Here is a 13,449-nt window from a genome sequence, read left to right on the forward strand (position 1 = left end):
CTGTTATAAAACAAGACTCCATCATTCTACCCTAAGTTTCTGATTCCTAGTCAATAGAAATTTATTCTTTCCTAGATTTAAGTACTTCAGTAAAAGGTATCATATAAATCCAATGTAAAATCAAAATGATGGTTGTGATAAGGAGCCCTGGGACTGGAGGAAGACAAGGATTGAGCTATAGGTGAAAGAAAGAGAGGTCAAGGTTCCATAGTAATAATAAAATAGTATTCACATTGTGTTTTTAACATAAGGATGTTGCTTTTGGTCTCATTGCTAATTGTGATTTTAAACTAAGGCAAACACATCAATCTCCTGTAATTATCTTAATACTGTTCAAGGATTGCACATGACATGTTAGCAATTTGGTGATTTCTCTAGAAGTTTGTCCAGATATCATTAGGTTCTCATTTAAACAATGTGTCATCCAAAAGAGTAATCATCCCCCATCATTCCACTTCATGACAATTTACTGAAATTAGCAGATTGACTTCATTTACACTCATTTTTTAAAATGTAACTGAATAATACAATTACAGCCAAGTTGGACAAATTCCACATCGAGTGCAAGTGCTGATGCCGCAGCAGCAGTCAAGTAATTAGTTAGGATTTCATGAAAATGATGGCAGATGTGTAAAAGCACGTTGTCCTATGACTTCCTATGGTGCCAAGAACGCTGTCATCACTCAGAGGTGAAGGTGAAATTAATAATAATACAAGCATCCCTTGCTCAACAGAAGTTGAACTGTACTTAGTCACAAGTTAAGTCACACATTCATTGTTTGGAATCGCTTTTCCATCCTCTTTCCACACAATCTGTGTGGGGATATGTTGCTTCTCACAGAACGTCTGATTCCCTGTATCACATTTCCTTCCGTCAAACTCTAGAAACTAGCTACTATCTGACAGTAAAAATTTAGGCAGGAATAAAAATGCCATTTTGACGTGCTAAGAGCCCACCAATACACTGATTATTATAAACAGAGTCAACACAATTAATGCACTAATTAGCATCATGCATTAGCTGATTCGAAGTAAAATACCACATCTTGGCACACTGGGAAAAGACAATGATAGAGAAGATTATAGGATTAAGAAGGCTATTATTTATCATGGGGTAAGTATTTGAACAGCTTGCAGGATATACTCTAAGGCTGACTTTTCCCTCTGCCTATTGAAAGCTTGAGTATTTTCTCACGGGTTACATTTACAAACAGGTGTCCTGATTTCTGCTACAAAAGGATTTCCATAGAGCAATCCAGCTTCTCTTTAAACTAACATGAGAGGTAGGCAGGGGGTCCGTTTAATTTTCTGAATTACCAACGCTGTGGGAGGAAAACATGGTTCCCCACAGAAGTGTTCCCATGAGAGTACCACAACATAATCAGGGGCCAGCCCAAGTTCCCCCTAAAGGGACTGCGGAGGCACAGGCCAAAATCCCATCTTGGAGCTGAAATGTATCCTAAAACTCCCCAGAGAGCCAAGTTCAGCAGCAATAGCAAATTCTCTTGCCACGGCATCACACTCCTCTCTCTGGCATTGATCACGTTTTTCTAAACCTGGTGTAGAGGGTGCCTCTTTCTAGGAGTCACCCAACAATCGGGCTTTCATTCCTTCCTCCAGCAAGTCTTCACTGAATGGCCACTATGTGCCAAGAGTGAGTCCAACAGAAAAGGGCGTACATACACACACATATTGTACACATAATACACATAATACTGACTTTGTCAATTGAATATTTTCCTCAGCTGAGTCCTCACCACCTTCATTTTCCTGACTGCCTTGGTCTTCCCTAACTGTGAACTATTCACAATGTTAAATCAGGGCAGGGCTTCTTAACTCCCTGTATGGAAAAGCTGACATCTCTTTTCTCAGAAGAACTTCATTTCTTCCAACACCTTCTCAAAGAGGAATAAGCCCCAAGCAGTGAAAAGCTGTTGAACACATAGAGTGTAGCCATGTCTATCTTATTCTTAAAGGAAATACCAGTTTTTTTCTCATAAGCCCTTTCCAGTATAAATATTTAGAAACCCTGACTTTCAAAAAATATTTCCTTTCACCTCTTACTACAAGCCTTTTGAGTCTCTTTTAAGCTACTTTATGTTCTTCTGCTCCTTGCAAGGGGTAGTTTTTATTATCACTCCCCTCTAAAATAATCACTGTCTAGAGTAGGCTGACCAGAGAGCCTACCAAGATTTGTGAATGATTTATCCAAGCTGGGTACAGATGTCGATTTCAGAAGAATCAAGGTAAGTCATGGTCAAGGAATCAGTTTAACTAGACTGATAATCCCAGGAAATGTCATGTGATAAATGAGGTTGATGGAAGCACTTTCTTCCTGGATATCAAGGCTTCTGTATATGTATTTTCCCTCCTCACTCTCTTGACTTCAGATGGAAGGCAAGAGCAGCAAGCTGAAGCAAGATTAAAAAGCCAAATGAGGCAGCCCTCAAATCTGCTGAAGGCAGAGTGATGGTTTCACTTTTAAACAACTAATTATCTCTAAGAGGTAAAGTACCCAAATGGCCATGCTGGTTTTAGAGAGCACAGTCTCCAGAAGTGTCCGTTCATCTCCGTTCAGCTTGGCCGGGGCTCCTCTGCATCCTCCTCCTCCCCTCCTGGACTCTGGCTGGCTTTTCCAGTCTGAAGTCTTCTGCAGAGTTTCTGGTAAACTGCAATGCTTATCAACCAGGCTCCTTATCCTCAGGAGTATATTAAATATCAGATGAAAACACTGCAGAATTGGACAAGCAATAATTTAGTTTTACAATAATTTCTAATGATTAGAAAGAACAAGCTGAATTTCACTTGCAGCAGTTAGAGATGAAGAGGAAAAATTGAGATGAGTTCACCGGCTCTTACTTGATTTTCAACAGCCTGGGAACAGAATGTGATCTGTAAGCTGCACTGTCCAGAGAATACAAAAAGAGATGCAAGCCATGCAGCCCTTGTACTGAACTTAGTTGTCTTTTTACAAAATCATGCTGTTCAATATCTTCTCTGCAGTTGTTGTTTTTTTCCAAGGTGGATTTTGCCCACTCCAGGTGTCACTGATGAAAGGAATTCCATGGACATAGTGGGTTAAAGGAGAGTCCAACAATGATCAAGTGAGGACTGTGATTGAAGCCACTGGGCAGGCACAGATTGGCTGCTTAGCCAGGTCTCTGAATGTATTTGAGACTTATTGACTCTCCCTATGTCACACTTAACAATGCCCTGAATACTGGGTCTTCAGCCCAGAAGAGGCCAAGTTTGGGCTTGAGGTGTTTGTAAATCAGATGCCTCAAAAATCACTACCTCAGGAAGAACAGTTGGTCAAATGCCACCACACCATAAGCCAAGTCTTCTATTGTTTCACTTTTCATTATTTTTTCTTTAAAGCAATCATCTGTGTCACCCTAAGAGTTTAACACCGCCCATTTTACTGTCGTGATGAAAAAGTATATTGATTTATTTTCTACTCATTCACACATTCATCCAACAAGTAGTTGTAGAGATGGTGAACTTGGCACTGGATAGACATAGAACTTTCATTCTGGTTGGGGAGACAACCAATAAAGTAAACAAGTAAATAAACAAGGCAATAATTATGGATTGTGATAATGCTGTGAAAGAAATAAAGAGTGTATGGAGGCAAAATGGTAATGAGTACCTTAGATTAGGTAGTTCTCAATTTCTATTTAAGAAGAAAATTGGACTGGCGCGGTGGCTTATGCCTGTAATCCCAGCACTTTGGGAGGCTGAGTCGGGCAGATCAATTGAGGTTAGGAGTTCGAGACCAGCCTGGCCAACATAGTGACATCCTGTATCTACTAAAAGTACAAAAATTAGCTGGACGTGGTGGCAAGTGCCTGTAGTCCCAGTTACTCAGGAGGCTGAAGCAGAAGAATCGCTTGAACCCAGAAGATTGCAGTGAGCAGAGATCACACCACCGCATTCCAGACTGGGCGACAGAGTGAGACTCCATCTCAAAAAAAAAAAAAAGGAAGAAGAAGAAGAAAATGGAAAGACCCAAAAATATATACCAATTTATGACATGTCATTTTGTGGAGTCCCAGCACTTACACATCATTTAGTGATTCCCTCATCCTGCCCAGAAAGAAGAGACTTTTTCAGCACTGGTGATTGGTAACTCTTCTTCCTCCCACGGCTCCAATGAAGACTCATGTCTGGGTCCAGTTAACCAGGAGGGAAGTTTCTCTGTGAGGGCTCTGAAGAAGAAATCTTTCTGACTGAAGGCTTAATATTATTATTAACCATTACCCTTAAAAATGTTCCACCATGAAGAGCAGACCCCATAAGCAGAATAATTAGCCATATCTAAGAAGCATTAGCCATATCTAAGCAGACCTTCTAAGGGTCTCCGCTATATTCTTTTGCATCGACAGGTGGCCACTCGCTGATGTTTAAGTGGACTAGGTTATGTTGTGAGTTATTCTAAATGTGTAAATTGGGAACGTTTGTAACAAGGATATATATGTGCTACGCTTCTTTTTAGATAATTCTGTTGTGTAATAAAGTTATGGGGAAACGGCCAGTTTCAAAATCCTGGGACGCTTTTATCCATTTGGAGGGAATTTTATTTCAAAATCACTTTGTAACTTAAATTGCTCCAAAACTATTTTACCCTCTAATGCCCGGTGTGTTTTTAGAATGGCAAGGCCGATGTGCCCATCAAAGCTCTTCCATGGAAGGTCGATGAGATTACACAGTAATCTCAAGCCACTGGGAAGGCACAGATTGGCTGCTTTAGCATCTTAGCCAGGTCTCTGAATGTATTTGAGACTTATTGACTCTTCCTGTGTCACACTTAACAATGCCCCCAATACTGGGTGTTCAGCCACTACCAGAAGAGGCCAAGTTTGGGCTATACCTGGCACAAAGAAGATTACAGAGTAATCTCATAAACACTCCTCATACACACTATCGGGTTGTCAGATCAAATACAGGCCACCCAATAAAATTTGAATTTCAGATTAACAACAGATAACTTTTAATATAAATATTTTTTAAATTGCATGGGGAATATTTTTACTAAAAAATTATTCATTGTTTATCTGAAACTCAAATTTAACTGGCATCTTGTATTTTTATTTGCTAAATCGGACACCCTTACCCAAAGAAAAGATCTGAATCTCTGACAGTCCTCAGCATCACTCACCACCCTCACCATCTTCATTCCATTCCTGATTTAAGCCTAGTCTTCGAAATTAAATGGGAATACTAATTAATACTAAGAAACAAAATTTGGTATTAAAGAGGATTGCCATTAAAAAGGACTAAAAAATACAATTGCCACTGGCCTGGAAAATAGAGAATTAAATCAACTTTTAAGAAATTTAGGTATGCAAATTAGATCATAAACATGCTCATTTTCAAAAACTTCTGCCATAATTAATGTGTATAAACTTTATACAATTGAGACCTAGAATGGTTTTTTTTTATTTTTTTATTTTTTTATTATTATTATAATACTTTAAGTTCTAGGGTACATGTGCATAACGTGCAGGTTTGTTACATATGTATACTTGTGGCATGTTGGTGTGCTGCACCCATCAACTCGTCAGCACCCATCAACTCGTCATTTACATCAGGTATAACTCCCAATGCAATCCCTCCCCGCTCCCTCCTCCCCATGATAGGCCCCGGTGTGTGATGTTCCCCTTCCCGAGTCCAAGTGATCTCATTGTTCAGTTCCCACCTATGAGTGAGAACATGCGGTGTTTGGAAACCTAGAATGTTTTAAGTGCTTAAGCCAGAAGAAGATAAAGTATCTTCTAAATTCTTGAAATCAGTCAATACTATGGTCACATTTTATTCTGATATTTGTACTAATTTGGTGTGATTTCTTAAAATCACCTAATTCTCTCTCTCTCTCTCTCTCTCTAGTTACCTAAACAAGAACAAATACCTGACAGTTATTGACAAAGATGCATTTGGAGGAGTATACAGTGGACCAAGCTTGCTGTGAGTCAGACATATGAAAGAATATTTTAGTTTTTTTTGTTTTTTTTTGTTTTTTTACTTTTTTGGAATAGATGGAGACATTAGGGGAGAACCTTATGTTCGGGGTAGAGAATGTTGCTGTCTTGGGTAAAGGCTTCTGCAAGTCCCTTTTTTCCTGGCTGTATAGGCTACCTCTTGGAAGGAAGTCCTTGTCCTTCGAGACTCAGAAGGCCCCAAGCTCCAGTATGCCATCCTGATGCCTGATAAGGCAGCCACCTTGGTGTTCATGCTCACAGGGGCTCTGTTCATGGAGCAGCTGCTGTTTGAAAACTTTTGAAATGCAAGGTCCACAACTAGATGGAAGGCACTCTAGTCTTTGCAGAGAAAATATACCTGAATGTACATTGCACAATGCCTGGCACAAAGAAGGAAGAATATAAATGATAGTTCGACTCATCTCTGGAAGAACTTACAATCATGGGGAAAGATGGAATAAAAACATTTTTTAAACAGCATGAAAACATACCTATTTGTGCATTTCCTTTGATTTACACCCCTACATCCGATCAGTGATCAGGTTCTACTGATTCTGCTTCCCTGAAGCCTCTGTATCATCGCCACCTTCCTCATTCCCTTGGTTTTGCCTCAGTTTAGAATCTCACCATTGAGCATCCACTTTAGTCCCTGCCAAAGTGGAACACAGCACCGTAGAGATGCACAAGATAATCTGTTATGGGCGAGAGGAAATATTAGAGGTTCTATTTATACTTATTTTTAAATAAGAACAAATTAAGTTTTATTAGTCTTTTATTTATAGATAGCCACTGTCCCTCAGGTGTCAGGTAGTGGGTGGATGCCTCCTAGAGAAGAGTGAGTGATCCACAGTCCTGAGCACTGGGTACCTTCACTCTTTTACCTTTAACAATTTTATTTCACTTTCAGATTGAATGCACCCAGGTAAGTGCGTTTAAGGTCCTGTTCTCTTAACACATAGGCTCCATCCATATAAGAGGTCAGAGTGATCTTGAAAATCTGCTGTGCTACGTGGGGGTTCACTGTTAATTCATGGCAAAGTACTTAAAAGCATTATGCATTTTTCTTTTTACAAGAAGACAAGTGGGGAAAAATGTATTAACCTTTTCTGTGATAAAGTCCATGTCAATAATTTTTTACCTGGAAGGTATTTTTCAATAACATTTTTATATCAGCTTCTTCAAGATTAAGGTACTATTTCACCACGTAATAAGAAAAGTCATTGCTTTTTGAAAGAAATGTATGCTTTAGAGAAAGACTTTAGGAACAGGTATTTGGAAACATTCACATATTATATGATTTTCCTGATTAAAAAATGGTCAATGCCATAAAAATTCTGTTTGGTTCAAATCAGAAATCAAATTTTAACCTGTTTAAATCTTTCAAATTAAGTTTGTTATGAACTAAATTGTTTCTGTCTTCCTAAGTTCAAATGCTGTAGCCTTAACCTCTAGCATCTTAGTATGTGACTGTATTTGAAGATAGGGTCTGTAAAGAGGTAATTAAATTAAAATGAGGCTGTTAGGTGAGCCCTAATCCAATCTGACAGGTGGCCTCATAAGACAAGGAGATTGGGATACACAGAGAGAACCAGGGATGGGCACTCACAGAGGAAAGGCCACATGAGTCCACATCAAGAAGGTGGCCATCTGCAAGTCAGGGAGAGAGGCCTCAGGAGAAGCCAAACTTGCTGACACTTTGATCTTGGACTTGCAGCCTCAAGAACTGTAAGAAAATATATTTCTGTTGTTTAAACCAGCCAATCTGTAGTATTTTGTTACCATAGCTCTAGCAAAGTAATAAAGAGTTTTAGTAGGTTTAAAATCCATGTGCATAAAATGTGAAAATGAAACACCTCCAGATCACTTTGCAAAAACAACTGATTGACATCAGAAAATATAAAATTTCATTAAAACATGTATTTAATTACTGGATTAGATTGAAAAATGAGAATCTTAGTTTAATAAACGCAGTGAAGCCTGCTCTATTCTTGGTGAAATACCCGTCTTTGGTAATTTTTTCAACTAGGACAGCCATTTAAACCAAAATCAAAATAAACTGAACCAAAAGCAGACTTTGAACAGCCATAGCCAAAAGTGTTAAAGATAATTTTCAAAACTAATTAAGCATATTTGATAACGTTGCTTTTGCTTTTGTGAAACTTTTAAAAATATGTATTACTTATCCTCATTGCATTATTTTTAAATGTATGTTCAGTGTGTTATGGTATATATAATATAGTATTATGAAAATATATGTATAGGGTTCATGACTATTTGTATGTCAGTGGTACATACTCAGATTTTTTTACTTATTAATATGTGAGATTGAAAGAATTTGAAGACCAATAGTGTAGACCAGAACCACTAGAAGTGAGTTCATTACAAGGTAAGTGGCTGTCCAGGATGTACAGCAAAGCACAGCTTCTTTTTTGGAGAAAGTCTTGTCATGAAAATGAAGTCAACCAAACTCAACAGTGTGTTTAGTTGAAGTAGCTGGCTTACATCCAGCTTACGCGTCTTATCCTTGGATTGGTGAGAAGCTATTGGCCAACGGGCACCATACTTTGAGTAGCAGTAGTCTAGATGATTAGCGTCTCCAAATCTGACTCCTGCCTTTATTTAGTCTTGGTTCCTCTCAAATCCATCCTCCCCAGACTTCTTTGGATTCACATGCAAATAGAATCTTAAACCCAATACTGGCCTCCCATTCCCCCTAGGACAGAGGTCTTGGTGTGGTATGCAAGGCATTGCCAAAATCTTCAGCTTTGTCTTTTACACTACTTTACGCCTCTGACCAATGGTCCATCCATATCGAACCTCTTAGCTCCCTTAATTCTCCAACCTACTTATACTGTTATGCTTATGCTTATACAATATACTTACATAATATACTTATGCTTATGCTTATACAATATAGTTATACAATTCTGGTTCATATTATAATGCCTGAAACACAGTATGAGCTTAATAAATATTTGTGACATTAATATGGTACTCAAAAAATAATTAAAGCACTCTTCTGTAAATACTACAGCATTTAAAGAGCAATCATATTTTGAAGATATTTTAGTCTGTTGTCCTCAAGCGAATGTATCCATTTCTACTTCTTTGGAAGTGGTCAAACTATCTGCTTGTACTGCCTAGAGGTTGTTTTTTATATTTATGGCAAGATATTCTACAAGACTCTCCCACTAAGTTAAGAGCATTTGTGCAACTGCTTGAAAATGCTTTCCCTGCCTCTTGGTGGCATTCCAGGTTGTGGAAAGTGACAAAGATGAGGAGTTATACCTGGAGTTGACTCCTAGCCCCATCACTTACTAACTGTAAGACCCAAGCCTTGGTTTTCTCATCTGTCAAAACAGGATAAAGTAAACTAATAAAGTTTAAATAAGATAATAAAGGAACTAAATATATCCTCAATAATGTTAGACATTATTATGATTATTTTCACTTCTTCCTGAACTTTGACACTTCATTCTTCTCATCTGTTCTAACCTCTCTGATCACTCCTTCCCCATTTCTCTCCTTAGCTCGCTCCATCATTCCTCAAAATGGGGTTCCATCCTGGGTCCTGGCTCTTTCTCCTCTGTATCTTCTCCATTGGTTAAATCATCTGTTCACAAGTATCATGAGAATGTGAATGATTTCTAAGTTTGGGGTCTCATATTTTAGTTCTTATTTGGCCATTCACCCAGCTGGAATTCTCTCCTTGCTCCCCCTCATTCCTATCCATTCCCATCAATCTGGTTAAACTCTCCCTAGCTAACCTTTGAAAATGTACAATAAGCATTTACTGATGAGGACTTGCTAAGCTTGGGATTCTTCACTGGGTGCTGTCAATAGGGGAGGGTCACTACGTTAAAGAACAGTGAGCGAAAAGCCTCATCAAGAAGGTGGCGATTCAGAAATTATCTGAAAGAAACAAAGGGGCAAACCTGGGGACAATCTGAAAAAAGCATTTTAGACAAGTGCAAAGACCCCCAGGTGAGAATATACCTGGCGCATTTGAGGAATAGCAAGGAGGCTATTGCCGCTCAAACAGAGTGAAGTAAACAGGGATGAAAAAAGTAAAAGCTGTGATCAAAAAGATGATAGGTTTCAGGAGCAACTTGCGGATGGTCTTAGAGGCCATCATCAGGTGTTTTGATTTGCTCTTTAGATAGAGGGGAAGCCATAGGAGCATTTTGAGCATAGGTGTGTCACAATCTGACTCAAAGTTTCACAGGAACATGCCGGCTGTCGTGTTGAAAATAAACTGTAGGGCACCAAGTGTGGAAGCAAGAAGACAACTTAGGAATATGCCAAAATAATATAGGCATGAGATGAAAGTAGCTTGCACTAAGGCAGTAGCAGTGGAGATGATGAGAAATAATCTGATCCTTACTATACTTTTTAAGGTAAAGCCAACAGGACATGCTGATGGATTGAATATGGTGGATGAGAGAAAGGAAGGAATCAAGGAGAACTGTAACGATTTGTGACTGAGCAGTTAGGAGAATGAAATCACCATTTCCTGAGTTAGGGAAAGTTAGTTTGAGGTCCCATGATGCATGCAAGCAGGCAGTGATATATGGGGGTTCAAAAGTCACAATAGAGGTCAGGGCTAGAGATACATTTGAGATTCTTTGGAATATAGCTGGTGATGAGGGTATACAGGTATAGAGGAAATCTCAAAAAATGAATAGAATTGAGACTTCTGAACTCTCCCTACTAATGTGATTTTCCCTGATCCCTTTTTAAACAACATTAAAATGACAGTACTTCTGAGAAAATATAAATAAATTAAAAAGCATGTATTTTTAATGACAAAGAGTAGGAAAGGTGATCATGTGAGTAAGTGATGAGTGTCTTCAAAAACCAAGAGAGAGCTGCACGCTAAGTACTTGCATGGGTGAAATCAATAAAATGCAAGCTAATTCAAATCACAAAATCTAGGAAATATTTTATCAATTAAAGCTTAAGTGTTCTGCAAATGAGAATATAGGTGACATTGAAGCTGGTTGGTCTCATTCTGCACACTCAAGCACTACTTCTTACTCATCCCAGAAAAAGACTAGAATTTTCTTTTTGTTAAAATGTCATCACCAAGACTCAAGGAGAAAAAGCACAGTTGGGGTTAGAAGGCAGGTACTGTTCTGAAAACAGGATTATATGAAAATTTACATTCCAAAATGTAAGAACAACAAACCTCTTATCCACTCAATTCATAGAATATTGGCATCAGAATGTATACCCTCCAAGTAAGAGACGAGAGTACTGAGGAAGCTGACAGGCCCAAGGAAAAGAAAAAAAAAAAAAACCTAAAAAAAGAATCACTGATAGTCTCCTAAAGTCACCATAGTAATGCCCACCAGCCAATAAGCTTCCACACATAGAGCTTCCCATAGGCCTCCCTTACAAACAAGAACAGACATCCAAGAACCAGCAGACCTTTGAGGAAATCCATTGACATGAAAAATGTCAATGTCTTATAGTTTTCAGTGTACAGATATTTCACCCCCTTGGTTTAAATTTATTCCATTTTTTGTTTTGTTTTGATGCCACTATAAATGGGATTGTTTTCTTTATTTCTTTTTCTCATAGCTTATTATTTGTTTATATATAGAAACACAACTGATTTTTGTAGGTTGACTTTGTATCCTGTAACTTTACTGAATTCATTTCTTAGTTCTAACAGTTTTTTGGTGGAGGCCTTAGGGTTTTCTGTATAAGATAATGTCATCTGCACTCAGAGACAGTTTTCCCTCTTTCTTTAGGATTTGGATGCCTTTTATTTGTATTGCCTAATTGTTCTAACTAGGACTTCCAGTACTATGTTGAATAGAAGTGGTGACATGAAAAACAAGGACTAGAATAAACAGAAAAAGGAACTTGGAAGGAACAGAGACAATGCAAGAACCAGAAGAAAACTTTCATAAAAGTTATGACAAATATCCTCAGAGAGACAATGTTCTACATGCACAAAATAATTCCTTATAGAGGAATATTCGGAAAATAATAAAAGAGCTTTTGAAAATTAAAAACATGAAAGCCAAAACCAAAAAAGTAAGCAGAAGTTGTTAAAGATAAAGGGAAAAACAGCACTCAGTAGAGATGGCAAAAAAAAAATATGAAATAGAGGAAACAAAAAATACGAAAATTAGAAATTCAAGCCAGGAGGTCCACAACCCAGCTAACAAAAGTTTTAGGAAGAAAATACAAAAACTAAAAAAGAAAATAGTGTAGCAGATTTCCCATTAATAAAGAAAATGAATTTTCAGAATAAAAAGACCCACAGAGAACCCATATGGCAGAAAAAAAAAGTGGGGAGGCATGAAGGTACATCATAACACATGAAATCGATGGGATAAAAATAATAAATTAAAGGCGTCTAGACAGAGAAATCATGTGACCTGTGCAGGCTGGAGAATCGGAATGCCATCAACTTTCTCAATGGTGACATTGAAGAAGACCATAGATAGAATACACCTTTTGAATTCTGAAGGGAAAGTCATTTCCAAACTACCAATCAAGTATGATTGATAAAATAAAGACATTTTCCCACATGCAAAGTCTCAAAGCCTTGATTTTCTATTTGTCTTTTCTTGGAGCATAAACCAGGAAAGAAAAATGAGGACTTTGTTAAAACAGTGATCAACACAGGAAAGAAGCAAATAGAAATCCCAGATGACCACAAAGGGAGGTCCTAGGAGTCTTGAGAACATGACATCTACATCAGAGCTGAAGAATGAAAACTCCTCCAAGAGGAAGGTCTTCTAGAAATAAAAGAGGGTTGGCTGGGCACAGTGGCTCATGCCTGTAATCGCAACACTTTGGAAGACGGAGACAGGCGGATCACTTGAGGTTGGGAGTTTGAGACCAGCCTGGCCAACATGGTGAAACTCTGTCTCTACTAAAAATACAAAAATTAGCCAGGCATGTTGGCACATGACTGTAGTCCCAGGTACTCAGGAGGCTGAGATAGGAGAACTGCTTGAACCCAGGAGGCAGAGGCTGCAAGTGAGCCAAGTTAGCACCACTGCACTCCAACCTGGGCGACAGAGCAAAACTCCATCCCCCCCCCAAAAAAAAAAAAAAAAAGGGGTGATAGATTATTTGATGGAATTCATTGTGTGAAAAACTGATTTGAAACAGATTTTCTTTTCTTTTCTTTTCTTTTTTTTTTTGAGATGAAGTCTTACTTTGTCACCCAGGCGGGAGTGCAATGCTGTGATATCCGCTCACTGCAACCTCCACCTCCCAGGTTCAAGCAATTCTCCTGCCTCAGCCTCCCAAGTAGCTGGGATTACAGGTGCCCACCACCATGCCTGGCTAATTTTTATATTTTTAGTAGAGACGGGGTTTCACCGTGTTGGCCAGGCTGGTCTCAAACTCCTGACCTCAGGCGATCCGCCTGCCTAGGCCTCCCAAAGTGCTGGGTTTACAGGCGTGAGTCACCGCTCCCAGCCTTGAGAGGTGTTTTAAAGAACAC

General features: G+C 38.6%; 1 protein-coding gene across 2 annotated transcripts in view; it reads left to right on the forward strand.

The window, feature by feature from the left end:
* Window positions 1–13,449, forward strand: part of TSHR (thyroid stimulating hormone receptor) — a 192,255-nt gene that overhangs the window by 154,960 nt on the left and 23,846 nt on the right. Inside the window, exons 8-9 of one of the 2 annotated variants that reach the window (XM_011969702.1) lie at window positions 5,887–5,964; window positions 6,131–6,468. In XM_011969702.1, coding sequence (XP_011825092.1) covers window positions 5,887–5,964; window positions 6,131–6,200 — 148 coding nt within the window. In that variant the 3' untranslated portion in view covers window positions 6,201–6,468. Of the gene's footprint in view, window positions 1–5,886; window positions 5,965–6,130; window positions 6,469–13,449 lie in introns of those variants that run through there. The other variant, XM_011969701.1, reaches the window with a different exon arrangement.

Source organism: Mandrillus leucophaeus, unplaced genomic scaffold (assembly GCF_000951045.1).
Source record: "Mandrillus leucophaeus isolate KB7577 unplaced genomic scaffold, Mleu.le_1.0 Scaffold90, whole genome shotgun sequence".
NCBI classification, from domain to species: Eukaryota; Metazoa; Chordata; class Mammalia; order Primates; family Cercopithecidae; genus Mandrillus; species Mandrillus leucophaeus.